Below are 27,204 nucleotides of genomic sequence, written 5' to 3' on the forward strand. Positions count from 1 at the left end.
ACCGGACTTATCATGAGCTTTCGAGAGGCAGACTGCGGCTCGAACCGAATTACGTGTTTCTCTACCAGAGGGAATCTGCAAGGCTGCTTGGCGATATGATTGGCCGATCTGTCAACGGACGGGAGGTAGCCGTTGTGCGATTAGTTTTGCCTTTTTGGGTTAGTAGTGTCTTGGCGGCCCGCTCCACCACGATCCCGACCGATCGACGGACCAACGACTGACCGCCAGCGACCTACCCAACGTCATCACTCATAAATGCTCAGTTACTGAAGCCGAAAAAGAGGCTCATATGGCCGGTGCATCGAAGCGTTCAGCGTTTTAATGGTTCAAAACCATTTTCAGTCCCCGGCCACCACTTTTCCCAAAACAACATCTCCCCCTTTACGTCCCCTTCACGATGCACGCAAAAAGAAAGGTATAACCCTGGAGTCAAACCAGGACTACTGGATCCGCCGGGAATCGAACCCGGGACCACTCCCACGTTTCTAATGTTGCTAAGGGAGTATTATACCACTAAACCACAGACCCTGCTGCTGGTGGGTGTTAACCCTTGCTGCTTGATGGTATAGGAAACGGAGCGCATGCAATATGAAGAAAAAACTTGACTCACTTGCCAGCCGGTAGCTAACGATACCGCTGTCTTAGGTGAACGAGAATGCAGACTCGAATGCTCTTCCAGATAATGCTGTTACGCATCTCTGGGGAATTTGTCCCACTTTCATCTGATATGGGCTAGGTCTAAGTAGAATCGAGAAACGGATTGGCTGGAGAATCTGACAAGCAGTTAGCGGAGATACAAAATTTGATACTCAAAGCAGGAACCGTCTTTCTACATAGGGTGGTCGCTTCTGGCCACATAGAAAGCGTACTCACATGAATGGAAAATCCTCTTAAAGAAGCAACTATCAGGCGTTGCAATTGAAGTAGATTTGTGCATGTTGAAGTAGTTTGCGTTGAAGTGTGGTGAATCTCGACGGTATATTTAACTACGTACGATGCTCTTAAATAGCCAATTAGTTGGTAAGCGGGAACGTTAATTCAGTAGACCATGAACGTTATGGTAAGCCTAGTCAGCCGTATTGGACTACCCCTTGGATTACATCCACTGTGAGAAACCAGAGCGCCCGGCACGCATGAGACGAGATGAGGCAGGGATACACAAGACTTTGTCTTCGTGGCATGGCATGATTGGAAGTTGAATTTATGGGTCTGCTGTATTACAACGTGTCTTTGCATTACAGCAGCGTGTCTTGCATTACAATAATGCACCTGCTGCATTAATGGGCTCGAAACGGTTCACCGGTTGAGGGGTATATTGAAAAGAAGCTTGAACAGTTCACCGGTTGAGGGGTAAATTGAAAAGAAGCTCGAAAGGCTGACCGGTTGAGGGATATACTGAAGAATAGGCTCGGACGGCCCACCAGCTGAGCGGTAATATTGAAGAACAAGCTCGAACAGTCCACCGGTTGAGAAATATTGAAGAGCAGATCTGAACAGTTCACCTGAGGAATATTGGACAACAGTTCACCGGTTGAGGGATTTGAATAATCTGTTTAAACAGCTCACCTGGATGTCGAACAGGGTCTCTTGGATTGTGGCAAGCGATTGTGTGAGGAAAGAATAAGCGACAAAGGACGGTAATGAACAGTAGACAGTTCGAAAACCCCGCAATCACCAACTGCTCTCCAACGCTCTTCTTCTCTCGAAGCAACTGCGTGGCACCGGTGCAATGCAATTCATCACTCCCAATCTCCAAAATCTCAATTGACTATCTGGCTTTTAAATAGGAACCTGCCCAAGTTCTTCTAACCACAGGTTCTACTACAGGACTCCTGCGCTACTGGTGCGTCACACTGCCGTCTTCTTTTACTTGCAAGCACTGCTCATTTCAAAGGTATGTTACACGGGTTTCAAGCTCAAAACGGAGGCAGGTAGAAAGGGTAACCGCCGTTCTTGATCCTGAAAACGCTGAGCAGGAAACTGTAGCACAGGAAGAGCAGACCACCCCAAATGATGACGGCGGTCTGCTGGGTCTTGGGGTTCGCGATGCGGGGAACCTTGAGGGCGAGCGAGATGGTGGCAAAGGAAAGGACACCGTCTAGGATGGTCAGCATTCCGGCCCCGCGGGACAGGTGCATCAAACTTACAGATGGCTGCGACGATTTGCGTTTCCATTCCGAACTGGTTCTGGAAGCCGCCGGCAAAGTAGCTGATGCCGCCCTTTCCGTCGCCGGCAACGTAGGGCACCTTTCTGATGTGGTTGAACATGTGGCCGCTGGTGAATAGGAGCACCATGATCAGGCTAAAGGCGGCCCACAGGTTGCGGTTCTGGATGATGGGCAGGATGTAGGGCGCAGCGACGGTGATGAAGGTGATCAGGCCGAGCACGGCGGTGGTCACGGAGACAATCTTCAGGTAGTTGATGGGGCGGACAATGGGCGGGTGCGGGCCCTCGGGGAGGTTGCGCGAGATCCAGGCGTGGATGCCGTCGGCCGACTGCGGGCTACACGGGGTCAGCAGGGACTCGCATCGCGTCAATTGGAAGCGTACCCATTGGCAAAGTCGAAGCGCTTGGGCTGGGTGTCAGCCCTGGCATTGATGCCGGAAGTCGGGTGGAAGAGCAGGAGGACGGGCGCGGTTTGGAGCATGAGCTGGCGAGGACATCAGCAATTGAACAGGCGGCGGGGCGGCGGGGTGGCGTACGGATTGGAAGGTGGCCTTGCCATCGACAAAGTCCAGAGTCGCGAAGATGGTGCGGCTCTCGGCGTCCTTGTCGCCCTTGGTCCAGCTCTTCGCCAGCAGGTTCCACTCGGGCTGGAATTCCTGGCACATCTGGCAGCCGAAGCGCGGCTCGAGGGCGGTCAGCAGCACGGCGACGGCGTAGTCGCGCGGGGCCGAGGTCAATTCATTGAACGAGGCGTCGTCGAGCTTCAGCGGCGAGCCCTGGGCGCGGAAGGTGTGGAAGCGGTCCTGCGACGGCGCCTTCTTGGCGGCCAATGCCGACAGCGGCAGCAGGAGCTGGGTGAAGAGCGACAGGAACCGCATGATGGCGAGCGTTTCCGAGGCTGCGGGAGTCTTGGAGCAGCTGTTGCTGTCGGCGTCGTCAGCTACTATGTACTCATCTACGTAGCCTCAAAGCTCCCGGGGATGGCCCGGCTGGCTGGTCCGTGCGTGCTGCCGGGGTGAGCGATGTTATGTTTACTCGTCCCGCGCGCCCTCAAACTCCGCACACAACCGCCATCTTTACCGCATCCGCCGTCAACACCCTCCCCCTCAAACATGGAGGCGCACGCCGAGAGCGACGCCAAAGAGGTCAATGCTCTGTTCTGCAGTCCGCGCCCGCTGATGCTGACCGCGCGTAGCTGCACCAGGCCCTCCGCACCGCCGAATGCGAGCTGGAACTCGAGCGCAGCCAGCGCATCGTCGAGTCGGTCAACCGTGACGAGGAGATCCGCAAGCTGCGCTTCCAGGTCCTGCTGCTGGAGGACGAGAATGACGACCTGCAAGACCAGCTGCAGGAGGAGGACCAGCGCTGCGGCAAGCTGGAGACCGCTCTGGACGACGCCCTTGCCCGCCTGCGCGAGAGGGACGCCGACCTCCAGCGCGTGTCCAACGAGCTGCGCATGAAGATGCGCGAGGCCGAGAACATGAAGGTCCGTCAGCGCCCCCGCCCCCGTGCCCCCCACGCTCACCCTCGACCAGACCGAACTCGCTTCCATGGAGACCATTTCTACCGACTCCAACAAACTCCTGACCGAGAAGCTGGCCCTGTCCCGCGAACTCTCCACCTTGAAGCCCGAGCTGGAACACCTGCGGTCGCAGGTCGCCGCGCAGGACGGCCTCATCTCTGAGAAGCTGTCTCTGCAGCGCCAGCTGAACACCGTCGAGGTCGAGCTCGAAAACGAGAAGCGCGCCACCCAGCGCGCCCTCGCCCGCTCCGAGAAGCAGAGCGAACGCGACGCCGAGCACCAGAACCAGATCAACGACCTCGAGAAGCAGCTGGCCGCCGAGAAGCGCGACCGCGAGAAGGCTGAGCGGGACGCCCAGAAGCTGCAGCGCGAGCTCGACTCCGAGAAGAAGGCGGCCGAGCGTGCCCAGACCAAGGAGCAGCAAAAGGCAGAGCGGGAGGCGAAGGACAGTGCAAAGGCCGACGAGCTCAAGGAGGAGCTGGCACAGAGCCAGCGTGAGGTGGAGGAGCTCCGAAAAGAAATGGCAAAGGAGAAACGCGAGCGCGAGAAGGCCGAAAAGGCCATCAACAAGACCCAGATGGACAACGAAGCCCAGCTCTCACTCGCCACCGAGCGCGCCGAAGCGTACAAGGCCAAGCTCAAGACCACTAAGGAGAAGCTAAAAGAGGCCCAGGCCGAGCTACAAATGGCCCAAGCCGCTGCCACCGCGAGACCCCCCGTCGAGGAAGTACCCAAGCCCTCCAAGAACCTTCGGAAGCGTGTCGCGCAGATGGATCTTGATGCCACGACGCTGGGCACTCCGGGAGACGGGCCAGCCGCGAAGAGATCGCGCAGTGCGGCTCCGGGCGACAAGTCCACCTTCTCCATTACGCCCTTTCTCAATCGTACAGCCAGCGTCGCCCCATCCAGCCCGATTCCGGAGGAGGAGTCCGAGCACGAAGGGGACAAGACCGAGGAAGTCGTCGCTGCTCAGGCGACACCCACCTCGAAATCCAAGAACGACAAAAAGACCAGCGCTGCCAAGTCTAAGCCTCTGGCACCCGTATCTACGAACAAGTCGTCGAACAGCAAAGCGTCGAAGCGTCAAAAAGCCGCTGTGCCATCGTTGGAGAAGGTTGCTGAGGAGGCCAACGACGAGGACGATGAAGAGCAGGAGAGCACGCCGCCGCGACCTCGACCTGCTAAGCAAAAGGAGAATGAGAAACCCGCTGCCTCCAAGGCGAAAAAGTCCACGACTGGCGCGACGATGCTGAAGCCAAAGGCCAAATCGGCCGCGAATCAACCCCGAAAGTCGCTCGCCTCGTTCCCTGCCTTCAACGATGATGATGATGGCGAGCCGGCCAAGAAAAAGAAGCGCAAGCTCGGTGGTGGCGAGAACAGCGTCCTTGGCAAGCCGACCCTCTTCGACATGGAGGATGAGGACCCTCGTCCTGCCAAGCCCATCCCTGGACGTGGAATTTTCGCGGCGAGGGCTTTGAACAAGACCATGGGCCTCAAGGGCAAGAGTGCAGCACTGGGAGGCACGCTAACGACTGCGGATGGCTTTACGTTCAGTCCGTTGAAGAAAGATAAAAGGGCCATGAGAGAGGCGTCTTACATGGCCTAAAATTGATTTGTTCGTACTTTGGAGTCTGGCATTGGGGCGGCGTTTCCCGGTTGGGTCGGAATTGTGGCTGGTTGGATGAATTGGAGTTATATCGTTTGGATATCGGATGGGACTGGTATCTCATTTATTGTTTCAATGTTCAAGATGTTCGAACACGTCTGTCCACTCATTGGTGAATCCACTCGGTTAGCTCTTTGCGGCTCATGCGAATGTTCTCGGTGCACACTGTGCTCAAGTCCTCATTCGCGTCCAGCTTCTTCAACTCGAAGAAACCTCCAAGCCGGGCCACGACAGACTAGAATCATAGTGGCTTCTGACGAGCCTACAATTGCACATGAATACGATCTTTATCAGACGTATGGTGCGGAAGCCTCGCGACTATATCAAGCGCCGCCCGACATGTGAAATTTGCTCTACCAAGAGGTATCTCCCTTATAGAAAACTGTAGCCAATACAGGCCACCAGAAAACTTGATGTAATGTACACGAATCTACCCCCAAAAAATGTATTGGCAATAACGTGCAGAGCTACAAATGAGGCCTCTGAGCTTGGAGTTTCGTAGCATGCGACAATGTAGTATCACCCATAAATGGATGGCCAGACCAAGAGCAACCAGACGGCGGAGGTCGCAATCCAGTGCCACGTAATTAACCATCCCAAATCAACATGGACGGAAGCGACCCCATACATACAAGCATCCGCGTCGCGACAGCAAGGGTTTCCCACAGGACTCGAACATCAGCAATGAGTGGATTCACTATTTTCCTTACAGAAGAATTCCCGAAGAGATACAACTCTTGCCTTTATGGCTATATCGAAGGTTCAACGTGTAGAGATGCTGATTGATCTCGAACGGCGCGAGACTGGATATTCAACTGGTCCATCAAGACTGCTTTAAGAGACTATTCTCCAGTTAAAAGAAGGCGCCGAAATAGTCACTGGTAGGTTTATCCATGATCTCAAACGCGAGACTCAATAGATTTGAAACTGCGTGTGACCTCCACATTAGTCAGTGCCCATGATCTCTCAACGCAAGGCTCAATGAGGCGAAGCGTAGTCTCCGTAAGTGACATAAAGAGGGGAAGCCAAGCAGGGCCTCCGTAACAGCAAGAACAGAGGCTTGAGGCCGACATGATGAAACTTGGCCAAAAGCTCTCCCAGGAGCAACTAATCTCTTAAACCAAGCGTCCGACTGATAGAAGAAGCGTCAGAGTTACATCAGTAGTTTATACGAGGTGGATTTTTAGAGGCCGTCTGCACTAACGCTCGAATTGTTACCTTAGTCCTATCACATGAACTAAGAATTAGAAGTTTATATATACATAAATAGCTTCGAGTTCGAACTAGAATTAGAAACCAACCACTTATCTCGTATATGCGCCACTGTTTTTTTTTTTTTCAAAAAAAAATATGGGAAAGTAGAATATTACGAAACTTAAAGTAAATCGTATATTGCAAACGTTTAAAGGAAAGTCGCGTTAAATTTTGGCAACATCCCATGTGCTCCTAGAGTGTGTTATTGTACTACTTGGTACATAGTTCAAGAGGAACGATATGAATATATTTCCTCTCACACTAAATCATCAGTGCTGTCAGTAGATACCTTTTTAGTCGAAAAACATTGCGAACATCTGCATTTCCGTCATTTCGATGTTGAATGCATCCCGCCTACGCAAGCTGTTGAAGTAAACGTCTAGACCTGGGATTTGAGTGGGGCATAGTTATATCTGGATCCTTACTATTCTTCACGCTAGCCTTCAGCTGAGATGACCCCCATGTATACGCTAGACCAGAATATGCGGGTATCCATCGATGACTGTATACGTATTTCTCGACGGTGCCTAATGGGAGGATCCTAACCCTGAATGTACGCCAAGGACCTGGACAGCAGCTGAAGGAAGTCGGAGGTGGGCCAAGCATCGAGCGACTGCCGGCCAGAAATAGTGACGGAGCGGCACATCTCAATGACTTCGGGCGCGGCGCATCGCAAACGGCAGGGGGCGATGCCGGCACCCGCAAATGCATCGACCGGGAGCAGCCCGGATCCTTGTGATACTATGTCACAAGTTTTCAGGTTGTTTCATTTTGAAGACGTCTCCCGGACTTGGAACAGCAGTGGCGACGAGGTCCGCGCTCCAGTATTGAAGATGCGCAGGATGATCCATGGAGGCAGAGATGTAGGAGCAAAAAACATATCGTGTTCGAAATGGCCAACCACTATCTATACGACGGGCTAAATCTTGCCCTGTCACGGAATTCCGCACCCTGAAAGTGTAGCAAAATTTCAACGAAGATAATTTCAAGCGTATCTTCATTCTTAAGGTATCTAGACACCGATGAAGATAATAATTCAAAAGCGAGAACCTTGACTTGCATGGTTCAAGGAGCTAGATCTGGCCCCTTGTAATTGGTCATTTTGAACAAGATGTGAGGGTTCCTTTATAATCACCCCTGGAATATACGTTGCCAGGTGGCTAATTACTAGGCGAAGTTCCTTTAATGATCAGTTAAGAAAATAAGGATTGATGCTGCAGCAGTATCAGTGCGGTACACCACCATGGCGAGGATACTCAAAGAAAAAAAAAAAAGAAGAGGAAGAGGTGAATTCCTGGGTTCAGCCGCAAAACAAATCTCTGGGCAACGGACTAATCGCTTGTCAGGGTACATTGTTCCCTTTTGCCGGGTGCGGGCCCGGGGAGATGGTCATGGGGTTACACCAAGACTGCATCCCGGTACAGGGGGACGCATGGCACAGTGGTACATGTTGCGAGACGGGCTGCAAGACCGTATCCAAGCTCTCGCCTGGACGTTTGTTTTGGCTCACCAAGCATCTCTTTCTTCTTCATTCCGGTGCAGCTCGAGCAGGAACCGTATTGCTTTGTGCTGCACGACGGGCCGGGGTTTTTTTCCGGAAGGGGAGAGAGGGTGTGGAACGACACATTAGCGTGACGCCTCAACATGGGGGTTTTCAGCCCGAGATCTAAATGCGAACCCATGTGATGCGAGGATCGATGAGCTTTGCTGCGGAGCTGACTCGCAATCATGCAGCTGAATGTCTCGGCGATGATGGGTCATGGATGCGGCTCGGGAAGGTGCAGATGCAACAACCGACCTCTCTCTTTTTGGAATGGGGCTTGCTGGATGTGTTAATGCTTATCAAAGTCCGACTGGGAATCAGGCTTGCACCCTCCTGTACGACGCACGTGATCATCGAAGCACATCATTGCCCGACTTTGAGAAATGTGTGCCTGCAAGGACGGCCGTTTATCGCTGAGGTTATACGCATCTATCCTAGAACGTCCTGGTTAGAAGGGCTTGGATGTGGACTGACGAGGTTTTGCAAATCCTGATTGAACATCCGCACGTGGATTAATAAGGAACCTGACGGGAAAGGTGACAGTCTCCAGTCTATCGACCGCGTTTGACCCCTGCTAAAGATACAAAAACTCCATCATGCTGAACCAAGTATACCATTGCGGCGATGGAAAAGGAAGGTTCCCTAACTATGCTCCCCAGCAGCACTTTCCGGTCGGCTCCTGCCATGCATCCCATTTCCCCCAAGCGCCGTTGCCCAAAAATCCGCTTCAAAAAGCAAATACAAAATAAACGGGTTATTTGCCCCCCGGAGACGCTCGTCTTACCGAGTGTAGCCTGTAGCAGATTGCTTCTCCTGCATGGGGCCAAACAAGAGACAACGTTGCTAGCAAAAGGCCCATAATATCTGGCGATATCGTTTCCGGCGTATGTGAGAGCGGCTGGCCTATCGCCGGGAGGCCGTGCACGTCCGTTGCCTACAAGTTCGATCGTCATCATTCGTGTCCTATGATTTCATCAACAACACTGGAAAGAAGCGTGCAACGCGACAGCCTCAGCCTGAGAGATCCACGTTGAATTCCCAGTTGCCTAGTCTCCGAGTTAGCACATCGCTTCCACTCCGCGGCCGAGTGTAGCCCTCACCTGACTTCAGATTGTCTGCCGTATCACTGAGTAGAATCACCCGCCGGCGGTTGCAGTACGACGTCTTGTCCATCATCTCGACCTTGAGGTCGGCGAGCTGATCGACAGGCTTCTCGAACATCTCGCTGAGGTTCTCGACGGCCATCTCGAGGTCCTTCTGGTTGTCCTCGAAGATTTCGGTCAAGTTGTTGCGGGCAAGGTAGTATGCGAACGCGTACGTCCACTTCAACGTCTGGCGGCATTGCTGGAGAGCCTGTGACGCCTGCTCGAGGAACTGCACCTCAATCCACGACATTCCCGACGACGTTTGGAGCTGCGTCATCTTTCTCTCCGTCTTGAGGTAGATGTCCTTGTCGAGCTTGGCGGATTGCTCGTGGTTCGCATAGCGGTTGTAGTAGTGCAGGTAGCGTTCGAGGGACTGCCGCGACTTGGCCTGCGCGTCGCGCGCCTCGTGGCCGCTCTTCTCCTCGTAGCGGTTGCAGTTGTACCAGCTGGTGCCGTGCTCGGACCAGACGCCCATGCACATCCAGCAGAACTCGTGGCGACACTTTCGGCAAGTCATGTGATTACAGCCTCCGTTCTTCTCAATCGTCGAGTGGCACTTTGGGCATTCCTTGGTGTTGGCCGAGATCCAATTGGCCGTCTCCGAGTCGTCCTCGCACTTCTTGAGCCACTTCTTCACCAAAGCGCACGGCGCCGGCTGGTGGTCGTTCAGCGAACAACCGAAGCAGAAGTGGTGCTTGCAATCGCAGATGACCGTGGGCACGATCCGTAAGAGGTCCCTCTGCTTCACCGGGCAATCCACGGCGAACTCGCAGTTCGGCGCCGGACACCACTTCAGGTTCTCCTTGTCGTCGACGTACGTCCTCGTCAGCAAGACGTGGTACCTGCAACGCCACCGTTAATCCATGGCAAATTGGATGCTGCTGTGAAAAATCTAGCGGGACATACCTATCCTTGAGATCCGCGGCGACCAGCAACTCCAGAGACTTGGAGTCCACTATCCGGTTGCAGTCGGTGCCCGGGCACTTGATGCGCGCCGCTTCGCCCTCGTCCTTTATTTTGGTGTAGAGATATTGCTTCCAGCACGGGACGCAAAACTTGTGGCCGCACTTCATGGCAAACGTGTCCAGCTCCGCGTCGTCGTCGGCGCAGATGTCGCACATGAAGTCCGCGCCTGCTTTCGAGATCTTCACGACCCCCTCGACATCGTCGCCGAGCCCGGCGTCCTCGAGCAGCTCCTCCTGCTTGTCCATGTACTGTTCGATGAGCCGCTCCTTGTTCCACCGCGCGTATCGTAGGAGGATGGCGGTCGATTCTGCGGGCTGGCCGAGGATCTGCGAGACCTCGTCGATGACGCGGTTCTGGTATGCTTGGATGTCGGCGGGGCTGTAGACCTTGAAGTCGACCTCGTACGACTTTTTGCTCGGCTTGATGTCCTTGTCCTGCGAGTCGAACGCGACGTCGGCGTCCTCTACGTCGAGGTCGGAGTCTGCGCCCTGGGTTAGCATCAAGGGCCGGCTCGCGGAGGGGCGACTGCGGGGCGGGAGGCGACGTACCGTCCTGTAGGCTCACGTCGCTGTCATCGTCGACCATGAAGTCGTCCTCGCTCGACTGCGGGCTGTTGAAGTCGTCGTCGGAATCCATCGAGGGCGAGGCTGTGGTGAGGGGGGTGGCTGGGAGAGCCTGTTTGGTCAAACGCGTCGAGGCGGTCTCTGGGCGTTTGTTGGGTAGGGTCGATACGGCGTCGGACTCGGAGGCCTTTCGCTTCTTGACGGCGGAAGGCGTGGTGGGTGGTGGTCAAGGAGCCGAATCCGCCGTGATGACGGAATCGGCTGCTCGCTGGGACGAAGGGAGGGTCGGGGTAGGAGAGAGAGAGAGCGACGGTCAGCGGTCACGCGCGGTGTGCTGGAGGGTGGCTTCGGTGTGGGTGAGGGTCGTGTGGCGGAGAGATGCACAAGAAGGCGGGCTGGTGAGGTGGGAGTCAGCTGGAGCGGTTGAAGGGTTGTCAGGCACACGCTGGCTAGGTCATGACAGTACGGGCAGCGATAGACGCACTGGCGGGCACAGCCAGCCGCTAGTGTTCGCCCGGAGGCAACCGCGTCTGCCTGCCGGCTTCATTTCCGGGGCCGCCCTGCGCAGAACTATAGTGCGAGTCACCTTGCGGCCGATGCCTGGCGCATTCGTTCCTTCCGTTACATATTTTTTTTCTTCTCCCTGGTCTTTTTCCTCCACCGTCCGGCGCTGTCGCCACGGCTCGAGTAGTAAGAGTCTCTTCGCCGGACATGCTCGCATGAACCTCGGCATGTCTGCAGATCAAAACGCTATCTAATCTACTCGTCGTCCTCCTCGTCGTCGTCCTCCTCCTCGCTGCTCTCCTCGTCCGACTGTGCTAGGAAATCGATAAACTGCTGCGTCTTGCCTCTGACCTTCTGTAGACCCTCGTTCTCGCTGGATTTGGGGTCCGACCACCACTGCTCAAACGCCTCGTCTTCCAACACGTCCATTTCGTATAGCTTCATCGATATGTGGAGCAGCATGCTGTCTCCCTCGTTGCGAGGTGCCAGGTCCGCCTGCAGCAGCAGTAGGAAGTCGATCTGGTCGACTTTGCTCGATGCGTCCTTGTCGAACATTGTCCGGGCGATGAGACTTTGGTGCGGGCTGAGCACCTGTTCTGTAGCCTGCTTGATGCCCTGTCCGGATTGGACAACCTCGGAAATGCGGCGCACCAGCGCTATGACGAGGGCGCGCCGCACCTGGTGCTCCGACGCGTTGGTAGTCATGCGCAGAGACGCCAGCTCCAGCTGAATGTTTGCCGAATCGTCGCCCTTTCGGAACGAGTCGAGCATGCTGTCGACCGCTTCGTGGTCGAAGTTGGCAGCGTGGTGGCTCGACGCGTCGGAATTGATCGAGACGAAGCTTCCTGCTCTCGACCTGTCGTGGTGCAGGCCATCACCGGAGATGTCCGACTCGGAATTGAGCGTAGAGATCGACTCAGCGGACAAAGAGAGGTGCGCAAGATTGTAGACTGCATCACGTCAGCAACACGCCCGCCAGGCGCCCGTTCGGGGGGCCACTTACTCGACTTCTTCGGCACGAGGCCTTCGACGATCTCGTCTACGTCGTCCTCGTCCGGGTCGACATATTCGATGCCGTCGCCCTTTTCGCCGACGACCTTGGGGTCCGGCGCCGCCCTCTCGACGTCCTCGCCTTCTTCCCTCTTCCTCTTCGCGCGCGTGATCCTGCTCGACCCGTCGACGGTGATACCGTCCGCTATCCGCACGCCGTACGAGATGAGAGCCCCAGGTTCGACTGTGCACTTTTTGCCGATGCTCGCCTCGTTGGCAATGACGGCCTTCCTGATGACGGTGTCGTCACCAATCACCGCGTTGTCCCAGATGTACGCCCCTTCGATGGTGACGTTCCTTCCGATGTAGCACATGCGGCCGATGATGCTGTTCGACACGACGCTGCCGTCCCCGATGCTGCTGTCCTTGCCGATGACCGTGCCGCGATTGATCACGCATGACCGTGCCAGGATGACGCCGTCCTCCTTGTAGATGTTGCCCTTTTGAAACCGGTACGTCTGGCCGCGGAGGAGGTTGCTGTCCGGGCAGAGCGGATACGCCCACCGGGAGATGACGTCCTGGCTCACCGAATCGTACGCGTGGAGATTCCGCACGCGCGCTGCGTAGTGATCGTCCACGATGTGGGTGTGGATCGTCTTGCCGTTCAGCTCGTAGTCTTTCAGCACGCTGTGCAGGAAACCCCTCCGTGGGGCTTGGAAATCGAAGTTGTCGCTCCACAGCGCGAGGACGTCCGGAGTGCAAATGTCGATGCCGCAGTCGATCAGGTCGTTGCGGACCTCGAGCTCCGTGTTTTCGGCGAGTAAGTCCGGGGCGATGCTGACGAAATGCTTTTCCGAATGTTCTCTGGAGTGCATTTGCTCAAAGTGCAAGCAGCGATCCTTGGTCGGGTCGATGACGAAAACAGGCCGCGATTCCTGCGCCTTGGTGCGGTGGACTGCACCCGCTTCCCTCAAGACCATGGTCATGATTGCGTTCTTGTCCTTTGCCCGCCGCGCCCTGTGCGCTGCGAGCGCCGCTTCGAGCGGCAGGTTGCTGATGACGTCGCCGTACACTATGAGGAAATCTCCCACAAGGAATCCGCGGTGGTCGAGGTCACGCATGGCATCGCCGATCGTGTGGGAGGCTGACCGCACGAGCTCGACCTTCGAGAAGGGCGACGAGGGCGAATACCATTTCGAATTCCTGGCGGCTCCCGTGTCAGCGATGCCGCCGAAAATTCTTCGTCGATGCCGGCGGCTCCGTGGCACCTACTGAATGTACTCTTCGACGAGGTCGGTGTGGGCGCCGCAGCACACAAAGACCTCTTCGACGCCAGCATTTGCGAGAAATTCGAAGGTGTACTCGATGAGCGGGGTGTTCGCGAGAGGGAGAAGACACTACCAACGGCCGCACGTCAGTGTCTGTGAGCACGCCTGTAGAGCGGCGAGGCCGACGTACCCGGGGTCGTTCGAGGGTGAAGGGGTTAAAGCGCGTCTCGAACGGATCAGCGAGTATCTGGCAGCGAGCTTAGTATGACGCAGTGGTGGCTCGTTGCCGCGACGGAACTCACCACAGCCTGAAGAGGATCCTCGACCTCTTCCTCCGCGGACCGCTGCCGGTCATTGGAAGCGCCTTTCTTCGCCTTGGGTCCCATGGTGCGTGGCGGTCGGCGGACGGTGTTGTAGAGTCGCGGTGGTGTTTTCTCCAAAGCGCGGGTTGACTCAAAGCGGCGGCATGTGCATGACTCGTTTGTTAGCGGCTGCGCGGGGATGCTACAAGAAGACAATCCGAAAGATTAGAACTCTTTCGCCACAGTAAAATTCAACAGGCCTAGCCAACTTGCGAGCAGGTCTCGACTATTGCTACATGTTGAACGTTCTACACAAATGTACAGTGAATCCCGCCCTCCCTGACCATGCGCTTAGTTTCGAGCCGCTCTTATTGTGACAGCAACTTTGAAATGGCAACGGTAGATTGTCATCATCTGCCTCGATTGGTACGAGCAACGCCAAAATTGGACAATGGGCGCCTGATCCCGGAGACTCGCCTTAACCCCCGAAATACCCGATCCCGTTGACGCCGTTGCCGTTCGACCGCTCCCGGCGGCCCAAGGCCATGGTTCGCCTTTGCGTTCCCCCTCTAGATTTGGTTTTATTTCTCCGTATCGTAGATTTTCCCGTGGTATGCTCGTTCGACCGAAGAGCAAAATCCCTCCTTTCCTCCCTTGGCACAGCCTCGACGAGCTTGCTCTGGACAGACAAAATGGTGGAGCAGAAATTGAAACCAAAACACCAGATGCATCGAGGAAAACACCCAATAACATATCCTCCCTTGCGCCTGACGTATTGAAAAAAATCCCTACAAAAAATCCGATACCGCTTCCAGTGTTATCGTGGCCTCTGCATTGGATTCATGGCTTGGGGTTGCAGCTGTGCGTTGGCGTAGAGCTGCTGCCGCTTATTCGGTGCGTTCATGTCGTCTCCTCCGGATATTTCAGATATCTGTCTTCGGTGCTGAGCGCTCGCTTGCCGCGCTCCCATGGCCAACTGAGGTGACGTGTTATACTGCATGCCGGCCTGCAGAGGTGCAGCACCGGGCGGGACTCCGTAGGCCCCGGGGTGGCCGGGGACGGTGTTCATATACTCATCCGCAACGGAGCTTCCGACGGGCGAGACGCCTGGAATCTGGCTCGGGGAGTTCCAATTGCTGCCGGTCGTGGGCGACTTGGCGGGCGAGTCCTCGTCCTTGAGAGATGGCCTGTTGGAGCTCTGCGGCAGCGGTTGGGGCGCTTGCACCGCCGGGGGGACCATGGCGTCCATGCCGTGACCCGGCTTCTTCAAGTGCGCGAGATGCTTCTCGAGCATCTGCAGTAAACCCTCTTTCGTGAAAGGCTTTGGCAACACGTCGTTCATACCTGTCGAGCGTTAGCTGAAGACTTTGTGACGTTCGCAGGCGCACTCACCATGCTGAAAGTACATCGAAATGTCGTCGCTACGAATGTTGGACGTCATGGCAATGATCGGCGTCGAATCGAATTGCCGGATCAAGTGACAAGCGGACACTCCGTCCAGATTGGGCATGATGATATCCATGAGAACCAAGTCGTACTTCGAGCCCTGGTTCATCTTGTTGACTGCCTCCAAACCGTCCAACTGGCCGAGAATCAGCATGGAAACATTCCGACCGGCCTCGGGCAAATACTTACCGCGCTGTCGATGGCGCAATTGAAAGCGTAGAGAAATTTGCTCCCGATGCGTCGGCACGTGTGATCATCTTCGACCAGCAGGATCTGAGGCTGCCGGATCCAACCCGGATCGACTTGAGCGCTCTTCTTCCGCTGCTCCGCGGTACGGAATCTGTGGTCGTTGTTGCCGCTGCTGCTGCCGCCGCCTCCGCCGCCGCTGTTGCCTTCGACGGGTTTGGTGGGCATCGGATAAGGGATGTTGTTGATGTGTTCGCTGTACATGGGATCGATGCCGTTGTTCTGTCCAACAGGGTACACGAGGGAATCGATATCGCCCAGCCGCATGGAAGTGGAAGAGCTCGCCGAGTGGGGCGCGGCGTTGCGGCTGGCCGGGCGGTTGCCGTTGCGGAGCAGGTCCGGAGGTGGTGTGGTGAGGGTCCCGTTCATGCGCATGGCCAGCTCGTTCATGTGCTCCAGGTTGCGCGGGTTGAGCATCACGTCGGCGTTCGTTTCGCTGAGCAGTTTCGAAGCGTGCTGGAGCGGCGAGGCGGGACCATCATCTTCCATGGACGGCATCTGCTGATTCGAGGGGTCCATGTTTCCGTTCTGCGCCCCGGAACCGTCCCCGGGGAACGGGTTGACCAACCTGCTGTCCCTCCTCCGTTGAGCGTCGACCGAATGCAAGAAGCTCATGACGCTCTGCATGATGTGCTCGTGGTTGACAATCGTCTTCTGCATCCCCATCAATTCCTGGAGGAGCATCGAGTGGTGGATGCTCAACTCGTTGTAACGCTCCTGCAGTTGCTGCAGCTGCTGTTGCGTCGCCATCAGCTGCGTGTTGAACATGTCCATCTGCTGCGTCGGAATGACCATGTCCTCGGCGTTGGTGGCGGGCTTCCTCGGCGCAGGCGCTTTCCTTCGAATGTTATCCAGGGCATCTTTATTGTTCATCTTGAAATCCGGGTGCTTGAACTCCCAGGCCTGGTTTCGCTGCGCTTAGCATCGTCTTGCGTCACGGCCGTCGACTTTGTGTACTCACTCCTGCGCCATAGGGCGACTGTCCGTTCTCCTCGTTGTTGTGCCGGACCTTGTGGAAATCGTACTTGTTAAGCTGTCTGACGAAACTAGCGAAGTTGCTGTGCTTGAAATGTTTGGGCAGTATGTGCTTGGTAAACTTTTCGTTCTGCGCCCAGAGTCGTCAGTACCGGCGCCAAGGGGGCGTGTGGTCGCGGCGGGCCATTACCTCCAAAACGACAAAACTGTCACCCTCGTTTCCCCATCGCACGACACTCTCGTCGGAGGGGTTTTCCAGCATCCTGCAGCGATGGTCAATGGACGAACTCAAGAGGACGAAATCCAGCCCAGGAGGGGACGCACTTGTACAGCTTGCGAACCTGTTGCAGCGGGTTAGCAGGGCGGATCGCGCGGGGGGAGAGACGGGAGGGCACGCGCTCGCGCGCGCGCGTGCGCGTCTGCGTCTGCGGGAGGGCATCACTCACGAAGTCGCTCGAATTGGAGCCGCCACCACCGCCGGCGCCTCCTTGACTGGTCGTGTTGCTGGAGTCCATGGCGTCTCGGGCTCGGATGCGGTCGCGCGCCGTTGGCGGGTCGTTGGAGCTTCGCGGAGACAGCCGCAGCGGGCCAGCGTGGACGGCAACGCTCTAGGACGGGATCGATGCCTGGACGCAATGACGCTGGATGGGGTCGCGAGCGTGGGTTCGGCGGGCGCGACGGTCGGTCGTCGTGCGGCAGACGGGCCGTCGCAGGCAGGGGTGCCCGTCTACGTCAAGAGCCCGACGGCCAGGGACGGGCAGGCACGGGAATAAGGTTGGAGAGGCTGAAGCCTGTCGCAATGCGATGGGATGCGCGCGGGATGGGGTCCGGTGGATGCAGGACTCGAAGAGCGAGGACTTAGAGTCCAGAGGGATGAGGTGGGCTCGGAGGAGGCAGGCGCGAGCCTCGACGGTATTGGCGGGCGGCGGCCGGTGCTAGAGGAGCGCTACCAGATGGACACGGCCTCAGCTGCGCGGCAGCTCTGGCGAGCGAGCTTGGGACGCGGGGAGGACTCGACAGGCTGGGACGCAGCGGGGCCTTGGCGTGCGATGCGTGAAGGGAGAGAGAGCGCCGTGGGCCAGCTGATCGGGCACAGAAGGGCTGCTGGTTCTGGGAAGGCGCGTCGAGCGAGCGCCTTTGTTGCGCGCAACAACGACCTATGGCGGCGGGCAGTCAAGGCTGACCAGCACGATCGGCGCGGCAGTCGAAAGAGAGGGCCGCTGCCACGCTGGTTTGGATCGCGCAGCGCGCCGGCGACGCTGAAAAGTCTGAGGCGACGCCGTGACGCCTGCAGCCCCCGCCGATTCGCCAGTGAGGCGGCGTAGCAGCGCGCGGCCGCGCTCCCGGGAGATGCGGGCGGTGCGATCTTCATTTCAGATTGCCCCTCTCGATCGAGTTTCCAGCAAAGTGTCAGCGGTGCGTCGTCCTGAGTCCCACCCGCGGCACCTTGCCCGGCCTGCGCTCGCTTAACAGCCCCGGCAGCCCTCTCCGCCTGCCAGCGCTGTGACGTCTAGGTCCGGCGCCTGCGTGCTCGCAACACCGCCGCCACTCTACCACGATGCTTGCTGCCCGTCGTATTCCTGCCGCCCTGCCGCGCCTCGTGCGCCCCCGCGCCGCCCAGTTCCACGCCTCTGCCCGTGCCTGTGTGCGCGTGGGCGATGCCGTGCCCGACGTCGAGCTCATGGAAGCCAGCCCTGGCAACAAGCTCAGCATCGCCAAGGAGCTGAAAGGCAAGGGACTTGTGAGTCTTTGCGCGCCCCCCGGCTGCGTCCTCGCCCCGCCGCCGCCCCGCTGACACTCTTTGATCGCGCCCCAGATCATCGGCGTCCCGGCAGCGTACAGTAAGAGAGTTGCTTTTTCCGGAGCTGTGTGACGGTGCCGGTTGCTGACCCCCGTCCCCTAGGCCCGGCATGCTCGTCGAGCCATATCCCGGGATACATCTCGCATCCCAAGCTGGCTGCTGCCGGCCAGGTGTTTGTTGTCTCAGTCAACGACCCCTTCGTGTAAGGCTCTCTTGTCTCTCTCGGCCGAATCTTCAGCGTTGTCGTACTCACTAGGCCCAACAGAATGAAGGCGTGGGGCGATGTTCTTGATCCTGCCGGCAAGAGTGGCGTATGAATCAGTCTTGCATCCTGCTGTTGTATCCCTCCATTGACGGCCTCCCAGATCCGCTTCATTGCCGACCCTGCCGGCTCCTTCACCAAGGCCCTGGATCTCTCCTTCGACAGCCGTGCCATCTTTGGCAACGAGCGCAGCAAGCGTTATGCGCTTGTCGTCGAGGACGGTAAGGTTAAGGAGGCTCACGTCGAGCCTGACAACACCGGCGTCAACGGTACGAGTCTTTCGAGCGCCTCGTCAGCATTGTGTACTAACGAGGATGGTAGTCTCCGCGGCGGACAAGGTTTTGGGTTGATTCATCTAGACCAATTATGCGCCAATGGAGATGTGAAATATGACAGTGGTGCCTTCAAAGTGTACTGTGTGCCGATCAGCCCGAACGTGACGTTGGGAAACTACAGAGGGGTGCTGCAGCCGATGGCTAGCGCGAAGAATAGCAGGGTTATAGAACATAGCGTAACTGTGCCCCAGCTCTTTCTTAGAAAAAGAGCATATGTGGGCAGCTGAAGCTATCGTCCGGACGGGTATGTAGAATTTTTAATTCGACATTCTCGTCCGGACGATAGCTTCATCTACCCATGACATGAGCAAAACACAAACCCACGCCAGCCATCGGCTGCGAGAGGGGACTGTACTCACAAGAGGTCCCGACCCCCTGAGCTTTGAACCGGGAACGGCTTCAAGGGAATGTAGAATGCTTTGTGCTACGGGGTGACAGACCCTGCATCGTGCTACAGCCGCAACGATTCTTCAACCTTAATTCCCAGAGACTTTGCTGTTTCAATTCTCGGGAATGAAGTTCGTAGCAACAGCCATCGTGTTGCCGTTTTCGAGTGGAAAACCATGGCATCGCATCGACCCCCGCTGGCCGCTCCCTCCTCCATTCGACCAGAGCAATTCGCCAAAGGGCGCTTCGAAAAGGCCACGCCAGCTGTAGCGCCGGCCATTGACTGAAGGATGCTGACGTCACTTCTCTCCGCAGATAATGGCACCACCCTTGCGGGATTCGGGGCCTGCCTGGGCGGTCCTCGCTAGCGACAAAGCGGAAGTGGGGTCCTGCCAGTCAATTCCAGTAAAAAGACCCATTCTCGAGACGAGTGTTTGCAAGTACCTATGTGGTATCGCACAATGCGTGTGACCTGAGGCTGCGCCAACCTGGCACCTGGTTCAAGCGGGCAGCTCGCCGCGCCGGCGCGGCCCGTTCTTCCGCCCACCGTGCTGCGCCTATGAGACGCGTCGGCGCGTCGCCCAGCTCCACGCGTCAGCACGTCGCACAACATGCTCTCAACATCGCAGCTTCCAATGCAAATACAAGCTGCTTGATGCGACTTCTCCACACTAACCTACCGATAGCGCTTACCACTGTGCTCAGCAATGAAAACAGACATACGCGCATACTTTGCGCCTAGCCGCGCACGCTCGTCTCCCACAGCGAATCTCACCAACAGTGACAACGTTGCTAGCAAGGCGAACAATAACAGAATGTCCAAGAAGCGCTCAAGTGCCCAGGCGCAACTGCCGCCCGGACCAATCGGAGTTTTTACTCACGTTGCTAGTACGTACCACGCTTTCCCTATCTCACATCGTGTGGACGACCAAGGCCGCCAGCCATAATGCCTGCGTAGTAGTCTAAATGACACTGACGCTCCATTCGCAGTCCCTGTTCGAGCCAAAAGAGTCAAGCCCAGCGTCGCATTCCACGTCGAACATGCGACCACCTCTTTGCCAACCCCACAAGGTTCCTCGGATGAGGCAAAACGTCCTCCGTTACGCCGTGCTAGAAACGGACGGGTGTCATATGCCGAACTGGCTCCCCCACCTGACGAGAGCGACGCCGGTGACGCTATTGACGATGACGAGGAGTCCGACTATGCAGAGCCCGAGGCCCCGGCTTCACCTCCATCTGAAGAGTTTGATTCGGATTCAGAACCGACCGCGAGTGCCGAGTCCGACACCAGTGCAGATGAGCGCGGCGCCGAAGTCATGGACCTGGATGACGAGCCCGAAATTTCCGTGCAGAACGCGCCTCCTAAGCCTCAAAGAGCCAAGAGGAAGGATGCCGCCAGCAAAAGGCCGGCTAGGCCGCGCAGCATCGACGCGAGTCTTCCGCCATTGTCAAGCATCGAAGAGATCTTCAAGGACATCACGGAGCGCGCGATGAGCAAGGGTCTCCGCAAGACGTTAAAGGCACTCAACCGTCACGAACTTCGAATTGCTACCATGTGTTCCGGAACAGAAAGCCCGGTCCTAGCCCTTCAGCTCGTGTCCGATGCCCTGCAGAAAAACGGCAACGCGTTGGGCCTCAGACACGTCTTTAGCGCGGAGATTGTACCAAAAAAGCAGGCCTACATCGAACGGAACTTTCACCCGCCAATTATATTCAGGGACATCCGGGAGCTTACGAAAGAGGATGCATTCGAGGCGGGGGCGTAAGTATCACAGACTACATCTGCATGGGTATGTGCTAACAGGTCCCAGGACAAACGTGTACGGCGCAAAAGTGGCGATTCCGGGAGACGTCGACCTCCTCGTAGCCGGTTTCTCTTGCGTCGATTTCTCTGCTCTCAATAATAAGGGAAAGACATTAAACGAAAAGGGAGAGTCTCGGGATACTCTCGAGGCGATCTTGAGCTACGCCGAAAAGTGGAAGCCCAAGATCATCGTCTTGGAAAACGTCTACGGAGCACCTTGGCCAAAGTGCGTCAAGCGTGCGGAGAAGGTTGGTTACGCGGCGGATTTCGTGCGCGTGGATACGAAGGACTACTATCTGCCGCACACCCGTACGCGTGGATACATGGTGTGCATCCACAAAGAGCAGTTCCCTGGGCCTGGGAGTGCGCGCACGGCTGTGAGCCAATGGAAGGACCTAATGCAAGATTTCAAACGTCGCGCGAGCGCCCCGGCGTCCGATTTCCTCCTACCTGCTGACGACCACCGAGTACACCAATTCAACTCCCAGCTCACTACCCAGTACAGACAAGACGCAAAAGACAGGACGGTCAATTGGGATGCCTGCCGCATTCGACACCAAAAGGTGCGGCGAACGGATGGCCTCGGCAACCAACGACCAATTACCCAGTGGATCGACGGGGGCACATGCGTCACTTTTGAGAATGCACACAAGATGTGGTTTCAGAAGCAGGTCGAAAGGGTGTGGGACTCGATCGAGATTCGTTTTCTCCGCGCCGCAAAGGACAACGGTAGCAGCGCGCCCGGATACGATCCCGCGTTCAAAACCTCGATAATGGAGTTGAGCCAGAACGTGGACAGGTTCGCCCAGGAGATGCCGTTCGGCATATGCTCCTGCATCACCCCCTCTGGTATATTCTATCTCACCGATCGCGGTGGTCCTCTGACACCCTACGAAACGCTGGCTCTCCAGGGGCTTCCTTTGGACAAGATATCCTTTACCATCGAGACTATGCGTGAGCTACAGGACCTTGCGGGCAACGCTATGAGTTCGACCGTCGTCGGCATTGCACAGATAGCGGCCCTTATCGTGGCATCCCCAATGCTCAAGCAAGCCAGTCCGCCGGCGACATCCGAACCGGCGACATCTTCCCAAATCGATTCGTCCATGCGAGGAAAGGGAGATCTACGACCGGTAGAGCACAAAGACCTCAATCCCTCGGAATTCTCCGTCGGTCGGCTCTGCGAGGACGCATCGAATAGCATCCGACTCTGCCGTTGCGAGGGTCGATTTGGGAGCACGGACCAAGAAGTACTCGTGTGCAAGAAGTGTGAGCATACCGTATGCCGTAAGTGTAAAAGTAAACCATTACATGATCTTAAGACCGGACTGTTCAACCGCACAATCACCGCTCACGAGTTCGAGCTGCGCTGGAAACATCATTTTCCCTCGAAGCTGCGGTTTACAGCGAAATGCCACCTCCCTAGCCTGAAAAATGGGAACCAAGTAGACGAGGGTCTCTGCGATAAGTATTTTGACATGGTGTCCGAGGCTCTTGACGAGCAATTCGAGTTTCAACATTTCCAGCGAACCTCGAAATGGGCTGTCCATTACGAGTCGCCCCGGGCCATCTTGAAGCTTGAAATTGGCCGCGAAGCAGTATGGCTTCTGTTCGTCAAGGCTCCCGCCCATTTGGCTGGAGACGATCCGCTCAGAGATCTCCTAAGGTCGCCCGTCGCTCGTGCCAAGCTACCGATTGATCTGGACACGAATGGCCACGACGATTGTTGGGCGGATCATTGGGAATGGTTCGTCCCTTCGAGCCGCCGTTTTCAAGTCTCTGTCCAGGGAAGTGAGGAATTCAATCGATCCTGGAGGGCTGTGTATGGGCTTGTCGAGTACCAGAAAGAGACGGTGCCACAGCAGCTCAAGGTGTCAATTTCTGCAGACGATGCAAAGCTTTTACCCCAGGATATTTCTGGGACTTACGAGCACCTGCCGGATTGTGGCACGGCTTGCTCGAGTTTGTATCGTAGGTTGTCCTGTTCTGACGAGGTCCCTGAAGCCGCCCCCTTGTACCTTTTCCTAGATCCTTCGCCGATTGGTCCTGTGGATCAGGACTCCATTGTATTTTCTAACGGACACGAACGTCTGGAGAGCAACGAGCAAAGAGAAGTGGTCACCCGTCTGAAGCCTTCGTTCCGGCCCTGGAACCGGAAATCATTCGAGACCGAGGGCAGTCTTGCTGGGCTCTGGGTACAGGAGGACGCGTCAAAGCTTCACGCGTCACGCGACATTCTCGTCGTCAAAGGCCCGAACAGCAGTCGTGATTGGGGCACGAAAGTGTCTCAAGAATGCTCGCAAAGTCTCGCGGTTCTGAGTTTGAAGTTCCAAGTTGAGGAGAATAACGAATTAAGGGAGCGCCGTTTCGATGAGCGCAATGGAGCAGCGTTCATCAAGAGTTTTTCGTGGGTTCTCGCGACCAACGCGCACCTTCCCAGCCTGAAAGAGTGGCGAAGGCTCGACATTGGTGATATCGTCGGACTTTGCGATACGTGTGGTCCCGTGCTACCGTCAGTCCGGTGGGCCCTGTCAGACTCCGGGCGAGGGAAGACCAAGAGTACCTTTGTCGCTCAGGAGGACCCCGAAGAAGCCGCTCGGTACGAGCTCGGCATGAAAGCGCGTCCGCATATTCTCGACATGACAACGGCGGTGAATGGGTCCAACATCTGCCACTTGCAGATCGGGCTGAATGTTGTTGCTTTGGCTCACAGGGCACTCGCTCATCTCCATCCCCGTCGAGGGAACCCAGTCCTCGCGTGGAAGCTGACCACCGAGTACGTGCCTCCGGCGGCGCCGGACCTTCGGCCTTTTCGACTGTTGAGCAACATCCTCGATCGTGAACACGACCAACCGAGGAACTTCCGCCTCGACCTTCGGCCCGCTCAGCGGAGGTCCCTTTCCTGGATGAGACAGCAGGAAAATGGCAAGCATTTTGCTGTGCAGGAAATCGCGGAAGAAGTCATTGAGCCAATGCGTTGGAGAATGGAAGCCAAGGCTGAGATCGACATGACAGTCAAGGGTGGTGTCGTCGCCGATCAAGTGTCGTATGGCAAGACCATCACATCCCTGGCGCTCGTTCACGCGGGGTTTTGCGAATCTCAAGACGTTCCCAGCGGCGACGAGGGATTGATCCCTTTGAAAGCAACGCTGATTCTTGTCCCGAACAACTTGCCCAATCAATGGATGCAAGAGGCGTTGAAATGTCTGCCGAGCGAAGACTACGCTTCTGGGGAAATCCTGAAGATCAGGAACGCTAACGAGCTCAAGAATTTGCGTATTCAAGACTTCAGACGCGCGAAGATCATCATCGCCTCGTTCTCTCTGCTTGGCAAGGATTTTTACGCTCAGCAGCTCGCCAACGTCTCGGCCGTTCCAGAGACACCCATGTCGGAGGGGCGTCAATACGATGCGTGGTTAAAGTACTGCCTCAAACGGATCCCGGACGCGAATGACCAGCTGAGACGCCTTGGTGTTTCCTCGTTCAAGCGGTACCTCAAAGACGAACTTGAAAAGACGAAGTCCCTTAAAGACTTCACCGGAATCATGCCCTCGAAGCGTACGAAGGGGGCGAACTACAAGAGCCTCGAGGAGCTAGAGGGCAGCAGCAAGCAAACGGCCAAAAATAGCCATCCCAAAGCGCCGGCGGCTGTCAATGCGTACGCGCCAAGGGATGACTGGGAGCGGTGGGAATTCCCGGTCTTCCATCAATTCAGCTTCAACCGCATAATCATAGACGAGTTCCACTACCTCCGCGATAGAGATTACACTGCTCTGGTCACCCTGTCAGCGGAGAAAAGGTGGATCCTTTCTGGAACGCCGCCGCTTGGAGACTTTGCAGATGTAAAGCGTTTCGCCGCTTTCTTAGGAGTCAACCTAGGGATCGACTTAGACACGCCAGGCGTAATAACGCGAGAGAACTCGAAGCAGATGCGGAAGGAGAAGACGAGCTTCGAACTCTTTCAGGCGTTCAGCGAGAGGCGCTCGCCGACGTGGCACGAAACTCGGCACCAACACGCGCAAGATTTTCTGGATTGCTTTGCTCGCCAGAACTCCGCCGACATCGGTGATGTCAAGTGCTACGAGAGTCTGCAGTCTGTCCCGTTGGCGCTCGACCATCGCGCAGATTACGAAGAGCTGTCCTCGTACCTCAAGGGACGGAACATGACCATGACTGGCCTCTCGGGCGCGGAGATAGGTGACCGAGCGAAAAAGATACGGCAGAGTATGCGCGGTTTTGAAACGGCCGAGGAAGCGCTTGTCAATTGCTGTAGTGTGCGCACGGCCGAAACGAGCGATGTATCAGCATGTACAAACCTCATCGGGCAGCGCGGAACGGAGTTGAACGAGCAGACGAAAAGGCTGTGGGACTACATCCTCGAAGCAGCCACTCTCGCCAAACGTAGCGGGGATCCGAACTCAGAATGGAAGGGGTGGACAGAGAGATACCGAGGGGAATTGAGCACAACTGCAGACCCAAAGTCTCACGCCGAAATCAGAAAGATGATCCTAAAAGCTGAGAAACAATGCGCCGGGGTTGTCAACACGCAATCTGCGAATGCTGCAGCCAACTTGCAGAAGCTCGTGCGAACCAAGGTTGGTGGAGAAGCCCGCAAGTTTACAAACATGCGCAGGTCCGTTCGCTACGCGCGCTCTGTGTTAAAGGTTAAATCAGCACTCTTGGAGGGGAAGGACTTGAAGTGCGAATGCGGCGACGCTCCTCACACGGCACCTGCCTTGTTCACCTCAATCATCGTCGGGTGTGGTCATGTTGTTTGTCACGATTGCCTGGACGATGGTATGGCCAAAGAGAGATGTGGCGTCGTCGGGTGCGAGATGGAGATTCGAGAGCACGGAGTTCTCGACGCAGAGACTTTGCGGAGGTGCGAGGACACTGCTCCTCGTGTAGAGAGCTTCGGTTCGAAACTGGACAGCGTGATCAAGTTGCTGAAGTCGATCCCCGACGAGGAACAGGCTATCATCTTCGTGCAATCCTACAGCATGATGTCAAAGGTCGATGAAGCACTTTCGGCCCGAGAAGTTTCTCTATACGCCATTGATCGAGTGTCTGAAAGCGCAACTGATAAGATTGAAGCTTTCGTGAAGAACTCGCGGTACACGGACAGCGATAAGACGAAGCTGAATAGTGAGTTTGGCAAGGTCCTGATTCTTAACTTGGGAGACGAATCGGCCTCTGGAATGTAAGTTTTTAAGAGCGATGCCGAAGATTCAAGACTGACACAGCACAGGAACCTCGTCAACGCGAATCACGTAATCTTCCTCTCGCCGCTCCTCACCAGTACGAGTCAAAAATACCACGCGGCCATGATCCAGTCGATCGGACGGGCGAGGCGATATGGACAGCAGAGACCAGTTCACGTGTACCGGTTCATTGCACCGCACACGATTGACGTGGATATTCTGGAACAGCGGGAGCAGAGAAGCGAAGCGTTGGGCTCTCAGCCTCAAGAAATGAGGATGCCGGGCGACACGGCGCATGAACACGTGCAGGTGATTGAAGATGCCAAAAGAGGCATGATGGTGGTGCCAAGGTCATGGATCGAAGACATAGGTCAGGCACACAGCCACGGGATTCTCACAAAGGTTTCCAGCGCCGAAGAAGTCGAGCGGTTCAATTCGCTCTCGAGATTCTCTGACGCATTCGCTGAAGAAGCCTAAAGTCGAGGCGTTCGCTGAAGAAGCTTAGGATTGTAAAAAGTCACATGGAAGCAGGATTGTTTTGTTGTGGTGGTCAAGGCGTTTGGAGGATTCATGGATCGGGCGGCGCGGTGTGGAGCATTGTCTGCGTTGTCAACGAGCGAGTCAGACCGCATGTCCGGATACCGCCACGCTTGCCCTTCTCGGTCGGGTGTGGCTGGGCGGTCATGCGCGCAACAGGCCGGAAACATGGCATGGAGGAAAAGCGTTCGGGGTGGTTTCAGGGAATGCGTTTGGAATTCTCAAGGATAGCTATAGCGCGGGAGGGAAAAGCTTGAACAACCGGGCCGTCTTTTGTTGTCGGCACAACAACAACAAACAATACTATTGACACCATCGCC

The 27,204-nt window shown here is 56.3% G+C and overlaps 7 protein-coding genes across 7 annotated transcripts; 3 read left to right on the forward strand and 4 right to left on the reverse strand.

Moving 5' to 3' along the window:
* Positions 1-1,916: 1,916 nt before the first annotated feature.
* On the reverse strand, positions 1,917-3,045 carry LTHEOB_12652 (Oligosaccharyl transferase subunit; the record flags this gene model as incomplete). The annotated part of the gene is made up of 4 exons (XM_035509543.1): positions 1,917-2,098; positions 2,148-2,503; positions 2,551-2,651; positions 2,704-3,045. The coding sequence occupies 4 exons, from the start codon at positions 3,043-3,045 to the stop codon at positions 1,917-1,919; spliced, it is 981 nt and encodes a 326-aa protein (XP_035364407.1).
* Positions 3,046-3,279: 234 nt separating this feature from the next.
* LTHEOB_12653 (Viral a-type inclusion protein) lies at positions 3,280-5,295 on the forward strand (the record flags this gene model as incomplete). Its single annotated transcript, XM_035509544.1, has 3 exons — positions 3,280-3,312; positions 3,363-3,653; positions 3,703-5,295. 3 exons carry the CDS (start codon positions 3,280-3,282, stop codon positions 5,293-5,295), a joined length of 1,917 nt encoding a protein of 638 aa, XP_035364408.1.
* A 3,868-nt stretch (positions 5,296-9,163) lies between these two features.
* Positions 9,164-10,899, reverse strand: LTHEOB_12654 (Ring finger protein; the record flags this gene model as incomplete). The annotated part of the gene is made up of 4 exons (XM_035509545.1): positions 9,164-9,198; positions 9,253-10,139; positions 10,204-10,744; positions 10,812-10,899. 4 exons carry the CDS (start codon positions 10,897-10,899, stop codon positions 9,164-9,166), a joined length of 1,551 nt encoding a protein of 516 aa, XP_035364409.1.
* A 686-nt stretch (positions 10,900-11,585) lies between these two features.
* LTHEOB_12655 (EIF4-gamma/eIF5/eIF2-epsilon) lies at positions 11,586-13,974 on the reverse strand (the record flags this gene model as incomplete). The annotated part of the gene is made up of 5 exons (XM_035509546.1): positions 11,586-12,280; positions 12,334-13,523; positions 13,593-13,717; positions 13,779-13,835; positions 13,891-13,974. 5 exons carry the CDS (start codon positions 13,972-13,974, stop codon positions 11,586-11,588), a joined length of 2,151 nt encoding a protein of 716 aa, XP_035364410.1.
* Positions 13,975-14,707: 733 nt separating this feature from the next.
* LTHEOB_12656 (Heat shock factor (HSF)-type DNA-binding protein) lies at positions 14,708-17,072 on the reverse strand (the record flags this gene model as incomplete). The annotated part of the gene is made up of 6 exons (XM_035509547.1): positions 14,708-15,234; positions 15,283-15,472; positions 15,526-16,485; positions 16,544-16,687; positions 16,748-16,820; positions 16,882-17,072. 6 exons carry the CDS (start codon positions 17,070-17,072, stop codon positions 14,708-14,710), a joined length of 2,085 nt encoding a protein of 694 aa, XP_035364411.1.
* A 1,043-nt stretch (positions 17,073-18,115) lies between these two features.
* Positions 18,116-18,970, forward strand: LTHEOB_12657 (Tsa family protein; the record flags this gene model as incomplete). Its single annotated transcript, XM_035509548.1, has 6 exons — positions 18,116-18,298; positions 18,374-18,398; positions 18,461-18,560; positions 18,615-18,669; positions 18,724-18,889; positions 18,942-18,970. The coding sequence occupies 6 exons, from the start codon at positions 18,116-18,118 to the stop codon at positions 18,968-18,970; spliced, it is 558 nt and encodes a 185-aa protein (XP_035364412.1).
* Positions 18,971-20,049: 1,079 nt separating this feature from the next.
* LTHEOB_12658 (Snf2 family helicase) lies at positions 20,050-26,824 on the forward strand (the record flags this gene model as incomplete). Its single annotated transcript, XM_035509549.1, has 17 exons — positions 20,050-20,230; positions 20,333-21,104; positions 21,154-21,709; positions 21,755-22,433; positions 22,593-22,893; positions 22,939-23,090; positions 23,151-23,745; positions 23,860-24,704; positions 24,786-24,804; positions 24,862-24,988; positions 25,196-25,343; positions 25,401-25,420; positions 25,475-25,741; positions 25,811-26,028; positions 26,080-26,185; positions 26,234-26,346; positions 26,395-26,824. The coding sequence occupies 17 exons, from the start codon at positions 20,050-20,052 to the stop codon at positions 26,822-26,824; spliced, it is 5,529 nt and encodes a 1,842-aa protein (XP_035364413.1).
* Between the last annotated feature and the right edge of the window lie 380 nt (positions 26,825-27,204).

This window comes from Lasiodiplodia theobromae (assembly GCF_012971845.1).
Source record: "Lasiodiplodia theobromae strain AM2As chromosome Unknown scaffold_69, whole genome shotgun sequence".
NCBI classification, from domain to species: Eukaryota; Fungi; Ascomycota; class Dothideomycetes; order Botryosphaeriales; family Botryosphaeriaceae; genus Lasiodiplodia; species Lasiodiplodia theobromae.